We start from the raw sequence: 22,348 nt of genomic DNA, 5'->3' as shown, positions 1-22,348 counted from the left end.
ACATGGAGGAAGGCTTCCTGTGGCGTCTGGCTGCAGTATAGGTCATAAACCTGCCTCCTGCATTACAGCAGACAGGTCAGGGGTCAAATGAAAAGCAAAATGTTTACCTCAGATTAGGGATGCACCGATACCACTTTTTTGGAAACGAGTACGAGTACTTGCATTTCAGTACTCGCCGATACCGAGTACTTAATAAAAACATGATTTAAATTTACAGGTAACAGCTTTAGTCCTATAATTTAACAACAAACAAACAAGGGACTGGTTTGGAATTAAGAACATTTATTTAAAATAAAAGCATGTTGTATGCAACATATTACAGAATAAATAATTATAAAAAAATTTAAACAGTGACAGTGCAACTCAAGTATTTTTCAGTTTATTTTAAACTCTGCCGCTTTGGACAACACAAGGGGCATTAATAAACATCTTTGCCATTTAGTGCACAATATGTGAATAAACTAACAACATCCACTGACATAGAACTGTGGCAGTCAGTGCAACTGAGGTAGGTATTAACATCAAGTCTAAGATGACTCACTAAATGGAGAGAAACAGTGAGTGGCAGGGTTTTTTAAGAAAAGTAGCTTTTCTGCATCATCAGCAGTCAGACTGTTTCTGTTTTCATCTATAATGTGTGACACTGAGCTAAAAAGCCTTTCACTGTCCACACTGCTACATGGGGCTGAGAGCTATTTACAGGCTATTTTAGCCAAAGTGGGGAACCTGATTTTGTTGACACCCCAGTACTTCAGAGGACTGTCTTCACGAGGGCTTGGGGCCTCTCCGAGGTATGTGTCGAGCTCAATGGCAGCACCTGCTGCCAGCGGCAGCCTGGGCCTTGAGGAACAGTTTAGCAGGAGGTTCTGCAGCTTCTGCCCGACTCCCCTCTGCCTCAGCTCTAGAAGCTCCTGCTTCAGGTGCAGCTTGGCCTCTGGAGCAGTGTTGTTGGAGAAGAAGCGATCTTTATACCTGCACAAAATTCATAAATGTATTAATATGTGGAAAAATAGGACTGATGTCATGTAATACGTGCTCTTCCAGCGTGTCTGTACGTCCTGCTGCAGTCTCTTTATTGGCTGGTTGAGCTGTCCCTGAATGTCCTCGAGGCGGGAGTAGGCTAAGTCGGAATGTTTAAAATGCCCAACTATTTTCCGTCCCACTGCTTTAGCATCAGCTATGCTCCTCTGTGCTAATAAGCGTGGGTAAATAAGCGTGGGCAAACTCTTTGTACTCGTTGTCGTGTTGGGATTTTAGGTGCTTGATTAAATTACTTGTGTTAAATGCGCTACCTTTAGAGCCTCCTCTGGACAATTTTGATGAGCACAATTTGCAGTCCGCCTTTGTTTTCGTGTCTTCGTTCACTTTGAAATAGTTCCACACGGCTGACTTGTCTCGCCTCGCCTTCTCCCAGCTCTGAGATGCAGCCGGGGCCTGTGGGGCGGGCACTCGGCGCCTGTGATTAACCCCTTACATGCCGCTCAAACATAGACAGGTCTCAGACCGTGGTATCAGTCCTCGGTATCGGGGAACTTTTCACGAGTACTTTAGAAAATGCGGTATCGAGGCCGATACCAGATACCGGTATCGGTACAACCCTACCTCAGATTAAATATTTCCCAAAGTAAATTGGACTGAACTGGCCAGTTAAATACACGAGGGGATACGAATAGAAAAAAAATATATCTAAAAACAAAGAATGAAAACCAACTATTAATTTAATACTTAAGTCTGTGAAGGTTCTCAGTCATCCAGGTCATCGTAGTCTAAGGAGCTTGGAAGGAAAAGCGTCTGGACTTCTTGAGTTGCTTGAAGACGTTTCACCTCTCATCCGAGAAGCTTCTTCAGTTCTAAGGGTCAATGGTGGGGAGTCCCAGACTTAAAACCAGTGGGAGTTTCCCCCCAAAGAGGGACAAAGGACCCCTGATGATCCTCTACCTAATCACATGAGCCAAGGTGTGAAAGCGGATGTGGGTCCTAATCAGCCAGGGTTTCGGGTGAGCTCATTGTGAAACCTGGCCCCACCTTATCATGTGATTTCCTGAGGTCAGATGGCCCAGGATGTAAATGGTCTGAGATCCCTTCCCAGACGCCTTAACGTCCAGTGAAAACAACACATCATTTTCTCTCCAGTTACCCTCAGCAGTCCAACAGACCTCCAGCACCAGTAAAACATTAACCAGAAATAGTTTATGGGACATGTGTCATTATTTATGTTTGTGGAAATGTGCATTAAAATTAAAATAAAGATGCTGGTGTCTGACGTTACTGACTTCCCAATTGTGTGGCTTCTGGTGTGGCCTTCACAATTCAATTTTCAATTCAATTTTATTTTCTCAGCGACAAATCACAACAATATTATAAGGCAGACCCTACAATAATACATACAGAGAAAAAGCCCAACAATCATATGACTCCCTATGAGTGAGCAGTCTGGAGACAGTGGGAAGGAAAAACTCCCTTTTAACAGGAAGAAACCTCCAGCAGAACCAGGCTCAGGGAGGGGCGGGGCCATCTGCTGCGACTGGTTGGGATGAGAGAAGGAAGACAGGATAAAGACACGCTGTGGAAGAGAGACAGAGGTTAATAACAGGTATGATTCAATGCAGAGAGCTGCATTAACACACAGTGAGTAGGAAAGGTGACTGAAGAAGAAATACGCATTGCATCATGGGAATCCCTCAGCCACATACACCTGTTGCACTACACAACAAATGCAAGCATGTCAGTTTTATTCATTTTATGCTCATCTTCGTACAAATTTTAAAGGTAATGCAGTCAAAACTTTGTAAGTATCTGAGTGATTGGATGAAGCGGTTTGATGACGTAACACGCTATTTTAGTTTAAAATGCTTATAATGTTATGATAAATGGTAGTTTTGTTGTTACTTTTACAATATTATCCATCCTTCAGTTTCAGCGAACATGACAGTTAGCAGTGTAATAATTCCTCTGTGATAAAGAAAAATTAGCTTGTTTTCTTTTTGTGTGGGAGCTGGCACAGTGTTTCAACTTTACAGCCTTTTAATATGAAAGTCCTGTCAGTACACTTCCTTTTTACATCATTTCACACTTGCCCCGTGAAGGGCAACAGTCTGACGTCTGCTTAGCCAGGAAAGCTTCAGCTTGTTTCTTTCCGCACATCTTCCTCTTCACTGTCGGTGGCTTACAGACATGTTAACAAGCATGGACGTATCAAAACTTTGCTTGATTTTGCTGTTACCACTAGCTGTGTCCCATGATGCTGAAGGTAATACAAGGAAACTATTTTCATTATGCATTATTAATATTTTTAAATTTATAACCTCCTTGCTTTTAGTTTAAACTAAACACATTATTATGGGATTAAAAAGATGGTTTAACATTCACAAAATATAGAAACTAAAGTCCTCTCTGACACAGGCTGAATCTTGTATTTACCGTATTTTGCTGTCCCTGTTTACAGAGACTGTTGTGAAGACAGTCAGGAGAGAACACGATGTCACTCGGATTTGCAACAAGGAAAGTCAGACTACTATTGCTTTGATTATCTGTAAGATCAAAAGACAGAGGGACACAGGAGGAGAGTGTCATCTGCTGTATCGACACGGAGAGAACGTTACTCAGGAATGTGACCCCAGGTTCTCAATAACAAAAGAAAATCAGACTGCCTTTCTGGAGCTGACCAGTTTAACACCAGCTGATAGTGGGAACTTCACCTGTGAGTGTACAAACACTGAAGGGACATATATTGTCCATATCAGTGTCACTGTGGAAGGTAAATGCATTTTGGTTTCTTTATCTGACACAGTTATTCAGCACTGTGTTAGCATTGTATTGACCTGCTTATGTGTTTTTTATTCTTGTAATTTGTTCATTTCTTTTCTTCTTATTTTCACTTACAGCAGTTTAAATACTCTCACTGACTCATTTATCAGGTACATCTTTGAACCGAGTTGGACCACCTTCAGCCATCAAACATGTCTTCATTTTTTGTGGCACAACAAGGCGCTAAAAACATTCCTCAAAGATTCTCAAGACATATTGAAATTACATCATCACACAGTTGCTGCAGATTCGTCAGCTGCTCTTACTTGAAGCAAACTTTCCGTTCCACCACATCCCAAAGGTGCTCTGCTGGATTGAGATCTGGTGACTGCGCAGGCCGTACATGATTTGAGCGCCGTGACATGGTGTGGTATCCTGCTGGAAGCAGCCATCAGACGATGGGTATTTTTTGGGCATAAAGACATGAATGTGGTCAGCAACAACCTTCAGGCAGGCTGTGGTGTTTAAATGATGCTCAGTGGTTACTACAGGGTCCAAAGTTTGCAAAGAAAATCCTTCACAGAGCATTACACCACCAGCAGTCTGAACTGTTAGAAATCAACTCATCGGGCAAGGCATCGTTTTTTTAGTCTTCTGTTGTCCAGACTTGCAAACTGTAGCCTCAGCTTGCTGTTGTTAGAGGACAGCAGTGATATCCAGTGTGGTCCGCTCTGCCTCAAGGTTTGATGTGTAAACAGCATTTTTACCCAGAGAATCACAGCTCACTGGATATTTTCTATTTTTCAGACCATTGTCTGTGAACAGAGATGATTGTGTGGGAAAATCCCAGCAGATCAGCAGTTTGTGAAGCACTGGGACCAGTAACATGTGCCATGTTGCTCTGTTTGAGCATTGATTTGCTGACATTTTATTATTTTATTAACCTTTATTTAACCAGGAAGATGAAGCTGACATGTGATTGACAAATGAAATGAACACTGAAATATTTGTGTTACACCCTGAACAGGTATACCTCATAAAGTGGCCAGTGAATGTATATAAGCAGTTGGACCAATTTCAGTTCATAGTAATATTCAGAAAAGATGCAAAAGAAGAAGACAAAAGAAAAGAGTACAGTGACAATATTTAAAGCTCTGTGGTTATAAAACCGGGGTTTCATTACTTCACTCAGAGTTTCAGTAGACGTAAACTGTGTTTGATTTGTGTTTTGATTTCCAGGAAATGAAAGTAAATGATTTTACTGACAAATGCATCTTTTCAATGATTTAGACACAAACGAGGCGCACACTTCAGCAGACAAATCTTTTTCCGTTTATCTGCCCGGTGTTGTGATCATCTTTATAACTGGAGTTATCGTGGGATTTATCTACTGGAGGAAAAGTAATGGGTGAGACTATTTTTGCTGCAGTAATTCAAAGATGATATAGATGTAGAGAAAGTAAAAGGAAACATCACATTTCAATAAATGAGAATTCGGTGTATGTTAAACATCATGTCTAGAATGAACACTTTTTATCCTTCCAAAAATAATTATCATTATTAAGAGAGAAGATAATATAAATGTAGATGTTCTTACTTGATTTTTCTCTGTTTGAATGTGAATAGTGTTACACTAATGCTGACATCCTTTCTTATCAACGTGGCTGCTTAAGGTCAGGAACATCTGGAGTGTCTGTACCTGAAAATCCCAACGGTTTGGTGAGCAATTTATTGCTACGATCTACAGCAGCTAGTTAAAAGTTTGCAGAAATGTAGTTTTTTACCATCAGGGCCTTATGAGCCTATACTGGTGTTTTTAAAAGTTATGTTTGACTTTATGACTTTCTGTGTCGTTTCTGGGATGCTTAGAACTCAAATTGCACTGCTGGAAATAGTTTATTTTGATGATTAATTTTGCATTATAATATTTATTTTTGTTTTTCCTGCATTATATAAAAATTGGTGTATTTCAGAAATAAAACTATGAAGACACTCAAAATAAATTTCCTGTGGTGGGAAACTATTTTGTGCAACTATTTTGTATTTACAGTTTTGAGAGATAAGCCTCTTAAATTTCTCTAACTAGAAATATATGTTAAAAAACAAAAACGATTTTCAATTTTTTGGTAGTTTATTGCATTTTTTTGCAATTTATGTAATTACTGTGCACTTAATATTATTAGAATTTGGGCTATAATGGTTGTATTGATGTATATCAACTTGAAATGCTCCCAAAAATGGCACTACAGCATGTAAAAATATAATATGAGCTCTGGCAGACTTGGTAAAACATGTACATTTATGTTTTAGGATGTTACTTGTATAGATAATTACAGATTAGTGTTATAATACTATTAGTGCCAACTTCAGTGTCCTTTATTTTGTGAAGAAGCTCTTACAGAAATGAGCAGAAACATTAAATAATCCAGGCAACAGATGGAGAGATTTAAAGATCAATAGAGTGTGTGGGTAGACCGGGTTGAACTTGATTAATACCTAAAATATTTCACTTTTCTAAAGGATGACGATGAGCCAGATCAGCCCTATACAAACCTTCAGCAGCCATCGAGTGATTCCTACCAGACTATCATCTCAGTGAACCATCAACACGACAACAAGACACGCTCAGCAAGAAGCACAGGAACTGTGGGAGTGGATAATAAAGCTCTATGAAACATTTTAAAGTATATAAAACTTTAGGTGACATACTAATATAATAATATTCATATATTATAATAAACGTCCATCTTTTCACACTGGATAGTTGTTTCCCAGTAATGGAGACCATTCAGTCATAATACTCCAACTCAGGCTCTCAGATTTAATACAATACAAACACAATAAACTGTGGCAAACATGACTCTTTGTATCAGACTAGTTTTGTTTTTGAACAAACATCTCATCATAATTTGAACACAATGTCCATCCAGATAAACAGAGAGATCAGTCTGGCTTAAACAATGTTGGTGGTTCACCTTCTACTGTCCTTCCACTTTTATGCACTTCTATTTTAGACATAGTAAAAGTTTCAGTGTAGACACAAGAGGTGAAATAAGGAGGGTGCAAGTCTTCCTGCTTTCACTATAGTCTACCTCACACTGTCAGCCACAGTTACTTCCTCACCAGCATGACTGCACGGAAACTCTGCTTTCTCCTGCTTCTGCTTGTGGTTTTTAGCAGTGAAGGTAAATATATATAATTAAAAAAGAAAAGCTGTAAAGCCAGGTGTTTAAGAAGAAAGCTTTAGTTAGGTTAGTGAAATAATATATGTGATTGATTTTCCCACAACAACAAATATATAGAAACTATAATCCCGATTTTGTTTCATTTTAGCTGGAACAATTTATAGAGACTCTTGTGAAGACAATTGGAAAGAAACCCGATTCCACTCAAATATGCAGCAAAACAACTCTGAATATTACTGTGATGATACTGTGTGAGATCAGCACAGAGAGGAGCCGAGGAGAACAGTGTCGTCTGCTCTATCGTTACGACCGAGGCTTTATTCATGGCTGTGACTCCAGGTTCACACTGATCAAAGAAAATGAGACTGTGTTTCTCCACCTGCTCAACTTAACATCTGAAGACAGTGGGAACTACACCTGTGAGTGTGGATTTCGTGGTGGATTGTATGTTCTCCATCTCAGTGTGACTGTGAGAGGTAAAAACATTTTCTATTTATACCCACACCGCAGATTCAAGGTGGATGTTTGGAACTGCGTTAACACTTTCTTTTCTGTCATACATGGTTTGAGGTCGTCATTCCCGCCTGCAGCGGATTAATGAAAGGTTTCAGTCAGGAGATGAACATCTGGAATGTTTTTAAGCTCTTCTTCTGGCTAATTTGTTTAAAATTTCATTATAAAACTGCTCCAATCACAACTTTGGTGTTATTTCATCAGTGAAGTGTTTGAATGATGCAATTGTAACTCTAATGTAATGAAAAGATAAACATGTTTTCCACTTTAATATAACAGGCTAATGCAAATTTCGTGACTTTTCATGTTTTCAAAATGAAGTTTTTTTGTGTGTGTGGCAACATTCAACAGACGATGGAGATTCTTCTGGCATGAAGTTCATGGCTACAGTTCCCATCATTTCTGCTGCTGCTTCACTCATCAGTGTGGCTGTGATAACCTGTGGTTACAGCCTGAGGAGAAATCCTCGCAGGTGAAAACTTTTACTGACGCACTTAAACTCATGAAATGACCCTTTGAAATCACTTGAGCACATTACTGCATACAGCAGCCACTGTGGTGTTCAAAGTATCTCATAGTTTCTTTTCAAACACCACACATTAGTTGTAGACATAGCTAGTCTTGTTTTTGAGGTATTTTTCACCCCATGACCTCTGATGTTTTTATCCTAACAGAGAAAACAGATCAGGTCTAACTAACTTAACAGGATCTGAAACTCGCCAGATGTTTGTGAGTTTTCCATAGTTCTGTTTTACACTTAATTGTGCCGAGGCTGCAGTGCATTATGTCTGTGTTTTAAGCTGCACTTTAATTAAATGTAAATGACAGTGTAAATTGTTGTTTAGGACAAAGAGGACCGCTACATGAGCCTTCATCGGCAAAACATCGATGTCTACCAAACTATCTCCTCCGGTCGCCTTCATCATGATGCTGAGGCCGCTGCATGTCACAGTCATGTACAATAATAATCAGAGATGGAGTTTTTACCCTGACTACGTGATCTATAAAACTATGATGCTAGACATACTATCTATAAAAGACACTGACATTTTAACTTGCCAGCATCATGTGTACTGTTAGTTTGTTTTGCACTGAAAAAAGAGAAAAATATTAACGTCCAGTAAAACTTGTAATGATGTTGTGAATGAATTGCCTTAATTCATGGCTTTTAACACCATTTAATTTCTGTTTTTTATCTGGTTTGAACGTTGAAAATCCTGCCACTTGGCTCTGTGGCCTCTGCCACCATTATGGTTTTTGCTATACTGGTCCACTTGATAGTCATATTTGATGATGATTTTACTTTATTTTGAGTCATTAGAATCAGAACGGATATAGACCTATTTCTGTCCTTAACATAGATTATAGATTGTTTACTTCGATAATGGCCAGGAGAATGGAAGAATTTTTACCTGACTTAATTAGCAATGATCAAACGGGGTTTATAAGACGACGACAGACCCAGGATAATATACGTAGAACTCTTCATGTAATACATCAGATACAGACATCTAAGAGTACAGCCATGCTTATGAGTATTGATGCAGAAAAAGCCTTTGATTCTGTAAATTGGGACTTTCTATATAAAGTCTTGGATAAATTCGGCTTACATAAGGGAATTGTTGATACGGTGAGGGCACTATACACTAACCCCACCGCAAGAATTAAAGTTAATGGTTCTCTCTCAAATAGCTTTGTTTTGCAGAGAGGAAATAAACAAGGCTGTGCTTGGTCCCCGCTCCTGTTTGCATTGTACTTAGAACCCTTGGCACAATCAATTAGACAAAATAAAGACATTAAGGGGATCACTATTGCAGGACAGGAACACAAGCTTGCTTGTTATGCGGACGACATATTGATCTATTTAGATCAGCCCACTAACTCCTTGCCTTCGCTGATGAATCTGTGTCAAAAATTTGGGAAACTCTCTGGATATAAAATTAATATGTCTAAAACTCAAATTCTCAGCTATAACTACAACCCCCCAGCTCACATGGTTGTTCAATATCCAATGAATTGGCAAGCACAATCATTGAAATATCTAGGAGTTGTTATTCCCAAGGATTTAACTAAACTATCTGAGGAGAATTTTGGTTCTCTACAAAGGAGAATAGTGGGTGATATTAGGCGATGGAACATGATCCCCTTTCTTTCTTTACACTCACGAGTTGAATCTATTAAAATGAACATCTTGCCAAGAATATTATATTTATTCCAAACACTACCAATATCCATTGATCCAAGTCGTTTCAATGAATGGGATAAAATAATATCGCGGTTTATATGGGGGGGGGGAAGCGGCCGAGGGTTTGTTTTAAAACTTTACAATTACATAAGAAGGTGGGAGGATGGGGGTTGCCATCACTAAAAAATTATTATCGGGCTGCTCAGTTGAAAACGGTGGTTAATTGGTGTGATACAAGCTACCAAGCACACTGGAAGACTATAGAGGAGAATATGTTTTCCTCCCCAATACAAGCTGTCCTGATGGACTCGAATATTCGAAAATATATTGACAAGATTCATAACCCCTGGGTGTCGTGCACACTTAATATATGGAGAAAAGTCGTGAAAGAATTCAAACTTGAACAGGATTTGGCTTTATTCAAATGGTATGCATATGATTCTGACTTTGCCCCGAATAAATTGGACTCACGTTTTAAAAGCTGGCCTGCTAAAGGGTTATCTACATATGATAGTTTGATAAAGGATGGGAACCTTATTAGTTTTGACACGCTGAAACAGAGACACAATCTAGAAAAACAGGATTTTTTTCGATACTTGCAAATAAGACACTATATAAAGACAACAATCGGTCTGATGTCAAACACTAATGTGGAACTGGTAACTTTATTTAGACAGGCGTACAGTGGGGATGTTGACACAAGACTCATTTTTTTTTGGTACAATTTTTTTATGAATAAGCTTCCACACTCAACTGATTATGTGAAGATGTTATGGGAAAAGGAGGGAGGGATGTGTATTTCTAGGGAAGAATGGACTCAGATGTGGGAATGGCAATGGAGGAGTACTTCCTCCAAAAGCTGGAGGGAGTTCGGATGGAAAACTCTGATAAGGTTCTTTATCACTCCATGTCAAAAGGCTCACTATGATGGGAATCCTCCCGTGTGCTGGCGAAACTGTGGATACCAAGGAGCCCATCACACCCATATTATGTGGGACTGTCCTGTGCTACGGACTTACTGGAAAGACATTCATGGTACATTACAAGGCATTTTTAACTGTACATTCCCTCAGGATATGAAGACAATTTTTTTTGGCTGTATACCGCAGAACTGGTCCAAAAATGACATATGTCTGTTAAGAGCTTTATTGGTTGCAAGTAAGAAATGTATAACAAAGAAATGGTCCTCGCAAGACATACCGACCTTGTCATTATGGTGGGAAATTACGTTAGAGATATATAGGATGGAGGAAGTAACAGCTCATGTTAATGACAGGATGACCTGGTTCCATCTGTGCTGGGATAAGTGGGTCCAATACGTCAATATCCATAAACCGAATTTTCTTTTTAAAGCTTGAAACCACCAATTTAGTTAATTGTTTACTCCCGACAGAGCTTTCTCCTTTTATTTTATATATATATATATAATTTTTTTTCCTTTTTTTTTTTTCTTTCTCTTTCTCTCTATCTGTCTTTCTTCTCGTTTTGTTTCGTTTTTCTCTTGTAAACTGTGTTAATTAATGCCTGTAATCATCTTTATGAGGTAATATTGTAGAAATAAAGAATATAAAAAAAAAAATTAAAAAAAAAGAATCAGAACGGGGGTCAGGAAAGAAGAAAAAAGATAAGCTGGGGAGAAAGTTAACAGAAGAAGAGGGAAAAATAGAGAAGAAGAGAAATAGATGGAGAGGAAGAGAGAAAAAATACTGAAAATCTATTTCATCATCTGCTGAAAAACACAAGGAAAAACCAACACAGTGGGGAACCCACAGCAACAACCAATAATATGCAGTAAGTAGGCTAGTAAGTAGTAGTAAATAATAGATATTAAATGTTACTGAGCAGTAAATGGGCCCAGAGGGCCGAGACCTGAGGGCACCCCACCCGCAGCACAGGCCCAACAGAGCCAGGGGGCCGGGCCCCACCGAGCAGCCGCCCAGAGTGAGCCACTAAACACAGAGAACCACTAATGCACTGTGGGTGGGGGCACCAGCTACTGGCAGGAAGTGTGGTGGGGGGAAATAATACGTGACTATTTTTATGTGGAGTGGAATTAAACTGCCATAGAATATGCTTGTGGTGGATTTGACTCAACACAAGCGTATTGTCAAAGTGTTCTTTGGCATGCATCGAGACAGTTTCTCAGATACTGAAGTGACTTGAGCAGAGCCAGTTAAAGCCTACTGTGCTTGAGTGGGCAGCTCAAGTTTCCACGTGGAAGGTTTAGTGAGACAAAGACAGGAAGTTAAAGCTGCTGACTAATAATCTGCAGGTTCCTGATTTGAGTCTCTGTTAAGAGGATGGTGTCTCTGAGATAATTGCTTTTGTGCATCGATAAATAAACAGGGAAATAAATGAATAGAAAAAAGCATCCGAGCGGATGTGCACCGATGGTGTGCCCACTGGTCTTAAAGTGCCTTTGCGCCCCTTACCATTTATGGAGGTCCCATTTGGGCACATTGGCATGGACCTATAGTGTACATGGATATTGCTTTGTATTAGTTCTGGTATATTATACAACACAATAACATGATGCAGTGCTGCTGTGCACCATTTCTGCAAAGAGTGTGGTGCAAGCAAGGAAGATAAGATAACTCTTGCACAGTCATACCTAGTACAATAATACAACAAAACTGGAAACTGTCCCACCATAACACAATCATTTAGATACAATATTGGACTTTGTTTACATGTAACTGCACAAATAGAATTTAGAAATGTAATTATTGACAAGAGTGAACAACCACTTATAATGTAATCTACAGCTGTGACCAAACAGCTAGATAGAGAATCAGAAGTGTTGTGTTTTCTACAAAGTTTGCTGTTTCAGTGAGAGTCATATGTCATATCATTTCAAACAGTGGCGATCCAGAAATGTTGTACAAACGAGTAAGACTAACTATAGACTTTAGCCAAAGTTGTTAAGTTAGCTAAAGAGTTGGGATTGTGTGTAAGGCATAAATAAACCTAAAATGCAATGTTTTGGACGTTCTTTGGCACATTTCCCTACTGTAGGGGTCTCTGCAAGCATACGGGGCTCTGAGAGGGAACAAGATGACAACGAGGAATTCTACTGGAAACAGTCGATCATGTTCGTCAAAGCTTAATTCAGGGCAAACTAGGCTAAATTAGTGTTTTTAGCTAACAGCTACAGTAATCATAAAAGTGACTGTTGGGCTATTATTTGTTAACAGGGGCGATTTTAGCCCATTTTTGGGGTGCTTTGGTTCATTTTTGGGGTGCTTTGGTTCATTTTTGGGGTGCTTTGGTTCATTTTTGGGGTGCTTTGGTTCATTTTTGGGGTGCTTCAGCACTTACTTACTTTTTTTTGACAATATTTCCTGTTTGTGTGACACACTACTAAAAATATAAAAGGCAGAACTTGGTTGAGAGGTAACATTTTAACAACAAAAGTATCCATAATATTTTTTAATATTTTGTAATAATTTATTTGTAATAATTTATTCTGTTTCAGGAGTGTTTTTGTGCATCTGTATTATATTATACAAACACATTAAAAGTGAATCTCTGTCCAAAATATGCACTCAGTTTACTTCTTAGTCACTATGAGCATCATTCATTATTCTCCTCCAGTAATTAAGGTTAGGATATGTATTTTTTTTATTCCAATCCATTCTTCTTTGGCAGCATTTAAATAACCTTGATCAGATTTGATGGTTTTGTTACAGACTTTTCAAAAAAGTGTTTTGCTTTTCTTTCACAAATGTGGGATTAAATTGTTAAAAAGTACAAAACAGTGATGTCATGTTTTGTGACGAGGACCCAGGCACAGAGAGACTTGATGGATTTAAGAATCTTTTGATTTAATAAAGAAATTTGCAGACTTGCACAGAGATGGTAAAATTATGATGACTGATAAAGGAGACGAAGACAACAGACGATGAGGACAGGGAGGATGCAGGGACAGAGACGGGGAAGAAGTCTCATTGTGACGAGTAAAGTGTATCTTGGCTGGCTGGGCAGCTCTCTGGGTGCTCAGCCCCCCGAAGCTCTGATCCTAGAATCCTCCCTGAATTGTGTTAATACAGTATGTCAACATGAAAGCATAACTGTACAGGGTGGGCCAGTTATATGGATACACCGTAATAACATGGGAATGGTTGGTGATGTTAAAGTCCTGTTTGTGGCACATTAGTATATGTGAGGGGGCAAACTCCTCAAGTTCGGTGGTGACCATGGTGGCCATTTAGAAGTCGGCCATCTGATACCACATGATACCAAACAAGGCAAAGTAAATAATTTTTAAAGGTAAATGTAGAGGAAACATCAAAAGTTGTCACGGCTGGGGCAGCAGTCGTGTGGTGGAGTGAATGAGGACCAAGATGCAGACGGCGGTGGAGATGCGAGTGGAGATTTATTTACAGTGAAAATAACAAAGATGAGGGAAGAAGCGAACATCAACCTAAACTGGGAAGAACTAACAGACAAAGCAGAAAACATGAGGGCAGCAGGGAAACACAGAGATGACACGAAGAAGACAGAGAGACGTGGAGAAACACCGATGGACACGGAGACTTTTCACCTGTTCCTTTTGTTTGAAGTGGCCGAACTTGGCCACAGTAGGACGTGGTCTCCCGGTCGCAGCCCGCATGGGGCCGATGCGATGCACTCTATCAAAGGCGATGTTCTTCACCGTGTCCTCCAGCAGCTTCAGGTGGGTTTTGATGAAGGTTTTGCACTCTGAGCCTTCTTCATCACAAGATCCTGGAAGCACTGATCAATGTAATCTTGGAGAGCCTCTAAACTCTCCCCGTTGTTCTCCAGGGTGTTGGAGATGATTTAGACAAATATTGTTAGTTTGAAGACTATTGATAAGTGTATTTGGTAATACTGAAGCTTAAAGGAATTTGTTCAATTCTAAACTACCATTCGCTTTAATTTTCCACCAAAATCTCCGGCGTCTGACGTCAGTTACAACATGAGTCGCTTACCTCTGTCACTCTGAAGTCACATTGAGTTTTCCTCACTGACTGTTTTAGACAGGATTGTGGGAGCAACACAAAAAGCAGCTTCAGCTGGAAACACACAGTTTAGTGTCTTTGCTGCTCGCTTTAAGTCACAATAAACAGAAAACTCATTGTGTCTCATGTCAGAATCACTCATATACAGGACAGGAAGAGGCGGAGCTTATTCCCTGCAGGGAGAGGTTAGCAGTCTGTGTCTTTCTCATTTCTGACTCCTAAAGAGCTGAAAAACACAGGCTGTTATTGGCTGGCTGACACTGGGATTAATGTCCTTGAAGCCAGCAGTCTTTAATGTCCAGGTTCAGAACGGGCAGGTGAAAAACAGTCCTTTATGTCCTCTGATGTTCAATAAACTGTCCTGATTACTGAGGGAGCAGAGAAAGTGTCTCCATCACTCACCACAGCTGGATGCTCTGAAATCCTGGAATCCAGCTGTGGAGAGGAGCGCCGGCGGCGTGGACGCAGTTTAGTAATCAGGGAACGGGAGACAGGAGGGAAACACAGCTGGGACCAATTACACACACGAGACAGGAAACAGTAACACAGGACTGTCAAAGTAAAACAGGAAATATAACACAGAGTCCAAAGTAAGGAGACGTGGGACACAGTGAAGACACAGAAACAGAAACCAGAACTATAATCACAAAACAAACTCAGAAACATAAAGAGTGAATCAGCTGATTCAGTGTTTGTGACAAAAACATGGATCCTGGTTAATAACTTTTATTTGTTTCTGTATTATTTTGTGTATCGTTCTTATGAGCTGTTGTTTTGTCAGTGAAATATTATTTCATTGTTTTAAGCTTTTTGTTGACTTTGAAGTGCTTAAGTTGATATTTTTGAACATTTAATTTGTTCGATTATTGTCGAGTCGATAAAACTGTCAAACGCACAGCTGCTTCCAGCACGGCCGGAGGAGAGGTGGCCGAGCAGACGCACAACACACACAGCTCACAGGTTTGCATTTCTAGATATTGCAGATGTTGCAGAAATTGAGAGTAAAGAACTCAGAGATCCAGCGCTGTCTCCTGCCCCTTATTTATACACCACAACACAACGACAGGCGTAACTCACACAAACGGGTAACATGAGGCTCAGATGCTTTGGACGTGTTCACATATACTGGACACAGAATGATGAAGATGGAGCTGCAGGAAGGAGGAAAAGAGGAAAAACACAGAAAAGATTCACAGATGTGGTGAAAAAGGACACGACAGCTTCTGTTTGTTAGTTTGGTTTTTCTTTATTTGGTAAAGATTCAGAAATAAAGAGAAGATCACATGTTTGAATATTATATTAACGTTCTGTAATTACAACAAGTTGTAAAATCTTTCCAGAGTGAGACAGAGACTGTGCAGAGACTGTAGAAGGACAGAGCAGCAGCAGAGCAGTCCAGATACACTGATGATCCTCTGTCAGATCCAGAGGGACACACAGGGCTGATGCTGGACTCTACATTGTGTCTGACAGTGGAGCTGTTCTCAGAGCAGTTCACTCTGCAGCACTGACAGTCATCTGCACTTCATTCCTCTGTCAGTCACTGCTGGATGAAGCTCTCCTCTCCACCTCCCAGTAACATGGCCCAGTCAGAGCGTCTCTACACACAAGCTGCTGCTGCTTCAACCTCTCTGGATCATCAGGACACAGCTGCTCCTCTCTCAGCACACACACCGTCCTGTTTACCATCATCACCTCCACCTGCAGAGAGAAGGAGGAAGAGCAGAGGAGATAAACGAGTGTTTCCAGAGACTCTTCATCAGCTGTCAGTCAGTGATGCAGCACATCCAGTATAAAGAGCAGCAGGGACGTCAGTGCTGGGACTGTACTAGGACTCATTGTTGCTTCACTTTTTCTAATCTTTGGATTTTTATTGAAGTTGCTGAAAATGTTTTTCCCTCCTAGTTTGAGTTTGGACTTTCATTCATTAGAAGAACCTTGGTGTGTCCACTCTGAGCTCTGTAGGAACCCCAACAACAAGCCCAACAATCCAGATGGACGGTTCCAGCTGTTAACTGGAGGAATTCCATCCAAACATCTGCTCTCACTAAATTCTTCCTCACCTACAGACTGTGTTCTTCACTGCTTTAAACTTGGAAATCAATGCAGTCATTGGTCTGCGTGCTGCTTTGTTCAGAGAGCTGATTGGCTGTTGACAGTGTTTGATCAGAGCGTGTCAGCCGTTACTATGGTGACCATAAAGGTGAGAAACAGGAAGTGTTTGTGTCCAATCCTGAAGCCTGTCACCGTTCTCCTCTCACAGCTTCACTGAGAAGCTGCAGCTTTACAGGAAACACTGGATCTTTGTTTCATACTGACTGTGTTTAGTACAATACTGCTGACAGCACCACCCACTCACTCCATCACTCTACTGACCTCAGAGTCTCCAGTCTGTAGTCTGGACTCTGCTGAAGATCAGACAGCTGCTTCACATCTGGATCCTTCAGGTTGTTGTTGTACAGGTCCAGCACTCTCAGATGGGAGGGGTTGGACTTCAGTGCTGCTGCCAGATAATCACAGCTGATCTCTGACAAACCACAGTCGATCAATCTGTATAAAGAATGAAAGATGTAAGTTTATTAGACAAAGTGCTTGAAATCATTCAGTGTTTCATCATCTGTTCAGAGCTGAAGAAGGTTCAGAATGTAGAAGTTTAGAAAATGGAAACTCCAAACAGCTGAAGCCAACAGGAAGCAGCTTCAAACAGGAAACTGTGCAGAGTTTCAGACTATATGTCCTGATGCAGCCAGTTGGATTTTGGAGATTTGAATCTCTGTTCTGTGACTAAGTCCTTGAATCATTTCTTCCAGTTGGTCCAACAAGACAGACTAAGTATTGGACATGTGTTGTGGCTCCATCAGGGGAGCTTCTAAATGTGATGTGATGGCCCCTCTGGGTCTGTCAGGTCACAGCACTGAAGAGAGCTCAAACTGGGCACACAGTTGTTCCAGTCTGGACCAAAGACTCTATACTGGGACTGAGGGACTGCTTTGACTGCACCCACTGGGACTTTTTAAAGGCTCATGTTCTCACTTAGATCATCGATTTCTACTGACATTTCTTTCTGGGAAAAATGGGGATTACTTTGGAAACAGGAAGTATTTTCCCCAATAAGCAGCCCTGGATTAGTAAATCACTCCAACATGTTCTCAGGCAGAAGAAGCTGTCTTGTTATGAGGGAGAGAAGAAAAAGATTGAGGCACAGAAACCTGTTGAAAGAGAGATAAAGCAGCTAAAATCAGGTGTAAAAGTAAAGCAGAGGATGAGCTGAATAAAGGACACTCAAGGCTGGCTTGGAAAGGAATGAAGTCCATGGTGGGGATGCAGAACAAGGAGCAAAGATGAATGTGATGCTGAATCAGCAGAAGACTTGGACTCATTTGATTCCAGCTTTGATATCATTGATTTCAATGAAGAGCTTTGTGATTGTAGCAAAGGGCTGGTAGCTCTGAGAGTCCCACTGATGAGGTGTTTGTGTGGAAATCTCTTAGTGGGACCAAAGAGAGAAAAAGCCCTTGTCCTGATGCTGTGGGAGGGAAATGATTGAAGTGTGCTGTGAGGAACTGACTGGGAGATTTTCACACATTTTCCAGTCCTCCTTGGAACAACAGGAAGTTCCCAGCATATGGAAACAAAGGTTAAGTGTCCTATGGCACTCAGTGATGATGGTGCTGTAGCCCCACCACCTCCACCTCTTTGTAAAGGAACTAACTGTAATCTGAAGCTTCAAATGGAACTAAGACTTCCTCCACTAGGTGGCAGTGTCTGATGAGAAAGTGTTAGTGGAGCTGGCCTGGAGTCAGAAACAGGAAGATGCAGGATTTGGGCTGAAATGGGCAAAAGTGGTTAGCACTAGTGCCTTAGAGCAAGAAGGTTGTAGGTTGAAGCTTGTTGGTCAGCTGGGCCTTTCTGTGGAGGTTGGATGTTCTCCCACAGTCCAATGAAATGCTGCTTAGGTTCATTGGTGCTTCTACATTGGCTGTAGGTGTGGATGTGAGGGAGTGCTTCTCTGTCGCTCTCTGTTGGCCCTGTGATGGACTGCTCACCTGTGCAGGTGGACCACGCCTCTTGCCCTATGACAGCTAGGGCACAGGCTGCAGCCCTGTGAGCCTAAGCTGAATAAACAGTTAGCAAAAATGATCCATAGATGGCCTGAAATCCCCCAGTTAGCAGTTTGGTAGATAGCTATGACATGCTAATCCCATCCAGCAGCTGTATTCTACCTGTAAGCTGATCCCTGCTGAGCCAAAGCACTTTTTCATATACAAATTACAACCTTTAATAGAAACCTATTGGTCAGCATCTTATTAGCCTGCTGTTAGCTTCATTCCACAGAAAACTGAGAGAAACTAACAGAGTTGATAAAGAATAAAGAGAAATGTGCTGATTTAAAGCCTTTGAAGTGCTTCAGATGATCTCTGTCCACTTCTGTCCACTCATTCATTCATGTAAGCTTTCTAATGCAGCTTTGATCTTCACAGTCTGCTTGATGAAACTCATTCTAACCCTGAATGTCAGAGTGTTCCTCCTTCTCTTTCCCATCATTCATGCTGGCAGTGGAGGAGATTTGGATGTTGGACTGTGTTTTGGATGATGTGTGTATGTTTGTGTTGGACTGCTGTCTGTAAAGCAAACGCACATTTTGCTTTGGATTTCAGTGTCACACAGACTTTAAGGTGCAATGAAGAGTTTGAGAGTTTCACAGTGAATTTTCCAGTGGAGGATTTTTCTTCTTCTTTGAAGGTTTGAAATGTGAACATTGTTCTGCTGCAGTCAATGGACTAAACCAGAGAAGAAGAAAACAGACTTTACCATGAAGATCCTCAGTGTGGATCAGTATAATATCAGCCTGATGTCTGCAGTTTAGTGTCAGCACAACTTTCACATCATATTCATCTCAGCACAACTAAAACATGCTGACTGACCTCAGAGTTTCAAGTTTACATCCTGGACTCTCCAGGAAACCACACAGATGCTTCACTCCTGGATCCTTCAGGTTGTAGTTGTAGCTCAGGTCCAGCTCTCTCAGATGGGAGGGGTTGGACTTCAGTGCTGCTGCCAGATAATCACAGCTGATCTCTGACAAACCACAGCGCTCCAATCTGTATAAAGAATGAAAGATGTAAGTTTATTAGACAAAGTGCTTGAAATCATTCAGTGTTTCATCATCTGTTCAGAGCTGAAGAAGGTTCAGAATGTAGAAGTTTAGAAAATGGAAACTCCAAACAGCTGAAGCCAACAGGAAGCAGCTTCAAACAAACACAACAAGAGAAAAAACTCTGAATGTTTCACATTAAAGTCGTACATTTCTCATAAAAACAGGACAAAGACTTGAAAAAGTCGTGTTTTTCCTTCCAGGAACCACATGGCTTCACTTTTAAAGGTGAAGTGTGACAGAAATGGACATATTTGAAGTCCAACACCTTTTTCCAGTCACATTATTAAAGCAGACAAACTACAAGCTCATTTTCATTCCAACAAGTCATCTTCTGACCTGGACTAACAACACTGGTCTCTATGTGCAGCTGGCTGTGAGACCAGTGCTCAGGGAGCGTCTACAAAGTGCAACACTGAAAGAACATCACACACTCATTTGCTTCCAGCACTTTCACACAAACATCTACTGTCATTATTGTCACCAAACTCTGTGGATCCTTTATTGCAAATTCAAATGGGATCAAATGGTCAGACAAAAGAGGGTTATGAGGAAATATGATGAAATGTTGTGTATTAGCAGCAAGTTATTGAATCATTTTCCTCAGAAACCAAACAAAATGATTGACAAACATGTTTTTACAAACTCAGTGTTGGACTTGGATCAGCAGGATAAGCTGATGTTTAAAGGCATTTGAGTCTCGCTGTATGAGAGTCCAGTTCTTACTCAATATTTATGGATGATGTTCTTTCAGTGTTGCACTTTGTAGACGCTCCCTGAGCCTCACAGCCAGCTGCACATGGACCAGCTGACATTACCCAGCATTAGAGGCGGCTGTAAAAAATTCATGTTCCCATTTAAATGGTTTTAATTTGAATAAAACGATGTTGATTCATTCAATCCTGAATCGATGTTTAATATAAATGTATTTTGCCAGAATCTCAGGTTAAAGCTCACAAACTATTTCAACAAGCAGCAAACAGATAAAACAGTAAATGAGAGCAGCTAAACACACAAAGATGGAAACACAGAGCGTGGATCGTTCACTCCACGGCACGTACACGGACACGCCGTCGGGGCTGAAAGTGGACAGCTCACAGATCCTGAAGCTGCAGGTTTCATCTGTCTCCAACCAAAACTGAGTGAAGCAGCAGCAAAAGAAGATCCAAACTCTGCTTCACGTTTGATCAATATGCTCATGAATTCTCTCTGACTTTGGCTGTTCCTGCCTGCACAGCTCTCTCTCTCTCAGTGTACTCCAAGAACAGCTTCAAACATCTGTTTCTGCATCATTCACTGTTTATTAGCCACCAGTCTGCTGTTGTGTTCAGTGCTGTCGGCCTCTGACAGTAAAGCCTCATTTCTGCTGTTCCATGGAAACTTTTTAAAATGATGACAGATTACAAACTCTCAGCTGTGTCTGTAATCAAACCTCTGTAACTTTGCTTCACTTCAGCAGCATCAGCTCATGTTCACATGTTGCTTCATGGTTTGCTTCAGTTTTTGATCGACTGCAGAATATTTTGAAGGTTATCTGCTATAAAAAGCCAGAAGAGGAAAATCTGCTTCATGTGTTTCTGTTTGATCCTCAGTGACTTTGACACAAAGGCCTCTGCTGTGATGATCACACCTCTGATCAAGTCTCACAGTGTCACAACTGATAAATGATCAGAGTTAGAATATTTCTGACTGTCTGCTGTGTGCCGTGACCTTTGACCTGCTAAAGACAGTCAGCTGTGGATTATTCATTGTTGTGTCTGATACTTAGAACTGTGAGGAAGAAGCTACACAGCTAATCAGGGTCCCCTCTCTCTGAATCAGGAAAGGTGGGCAGGCCGCGTGTGGGCCGCGGGCCATATGTTGAGTATCACTGTTTGAAATGTGAACATTGTTCTGCTGCAGTCAATGGACTAAAACAGAGAAGAAGAAAACAGACTTTACCATGAAGATCCTCAGTGTGGATCAGTATAATATCAGCCTGATGTCTGCAGTTTAGTGTCAGCACAACTTTCACATCATATTCATCTCAGCACAACTAAAACATGCTGACTGACCTCAGAGTTTCAAGTTTACATCCTGGACTCTCCAGGAAACCACACAGATGCTTCACTCCTGGATCCTGCAGGTTGCTGTTGGAGCTCAGGTCCAGCTGTCTCAGATGGGAGGGGTTGGACTTCAGTGCTGCTGCCAGATAATCACAGCTGATCTCTGACAAACCACAGCTCCTCAATCTGTATAAAGAATGAAAGATGTAAGTTTATTAGACAAAGTGCTTGAAATCATTCAGTGTTTCATCATCTGTTCAGAGCTGAAGAAGCTTCAGAATGTAGAAGTTTAGAAAATGGAAACTCCAAACAGCTGAAGCCAACAGGAAGCAGCTTCAAACAAACACAACAAGAGAAAAAACTCTGAATGTTTCACATTAAAGTCGAACATTTCTCATAAAAACAGGACAAAGACTTGAAAAAGTCGTGTTTTTCCTTCCAGGAACCACATGGCTTCACTTTTAAAGGTGAAGTGTGACAGAAATGGACATATTTGAAGTCCAACACCTTTTTCCAGTCCCATTATTAAAGCAGAC

General features: G+C 40.7%; 1 protein-coding gene across 1 annotated transcript in view; it reads right to left on the bottom strand.

Moving 5' to 3' along the window:
- LOC309701482 (uncharacterized protein) overlaps nt 1-22,348 on the bottom strand; it is a 2,150,955-nt gene that overhangs the window by 1,681,830 nt on the left and 446,777 nt on the right. Inside the window, exon 11 of the mRNA XM_082525718.1 lies at nt 21,822-21,998. Within this exon, the coding sequence (XP_082381844.1) occupies nt 21,822-21,998 (177 nt within the window). The remainder of the gene's footprint in view (nt 1-21,821; nt 21,999-22,348) is intronic.

This window comes from Aulonocara stuartgranti (genome assembly GCF_965226115.1).
Source record: "Aulonocara stuartgranti genome assembly, chromosome: 23".
Lineage (NCBI taxonomy): Eukaryota > Metazoa > Chordata > Actinopteri > Cichliformes > Cichlidae > Aulonocara > Aulonocara stuartgranti.
This window is presented reverse-complemented; position numbering and strand designations above follow the sequence as displayed.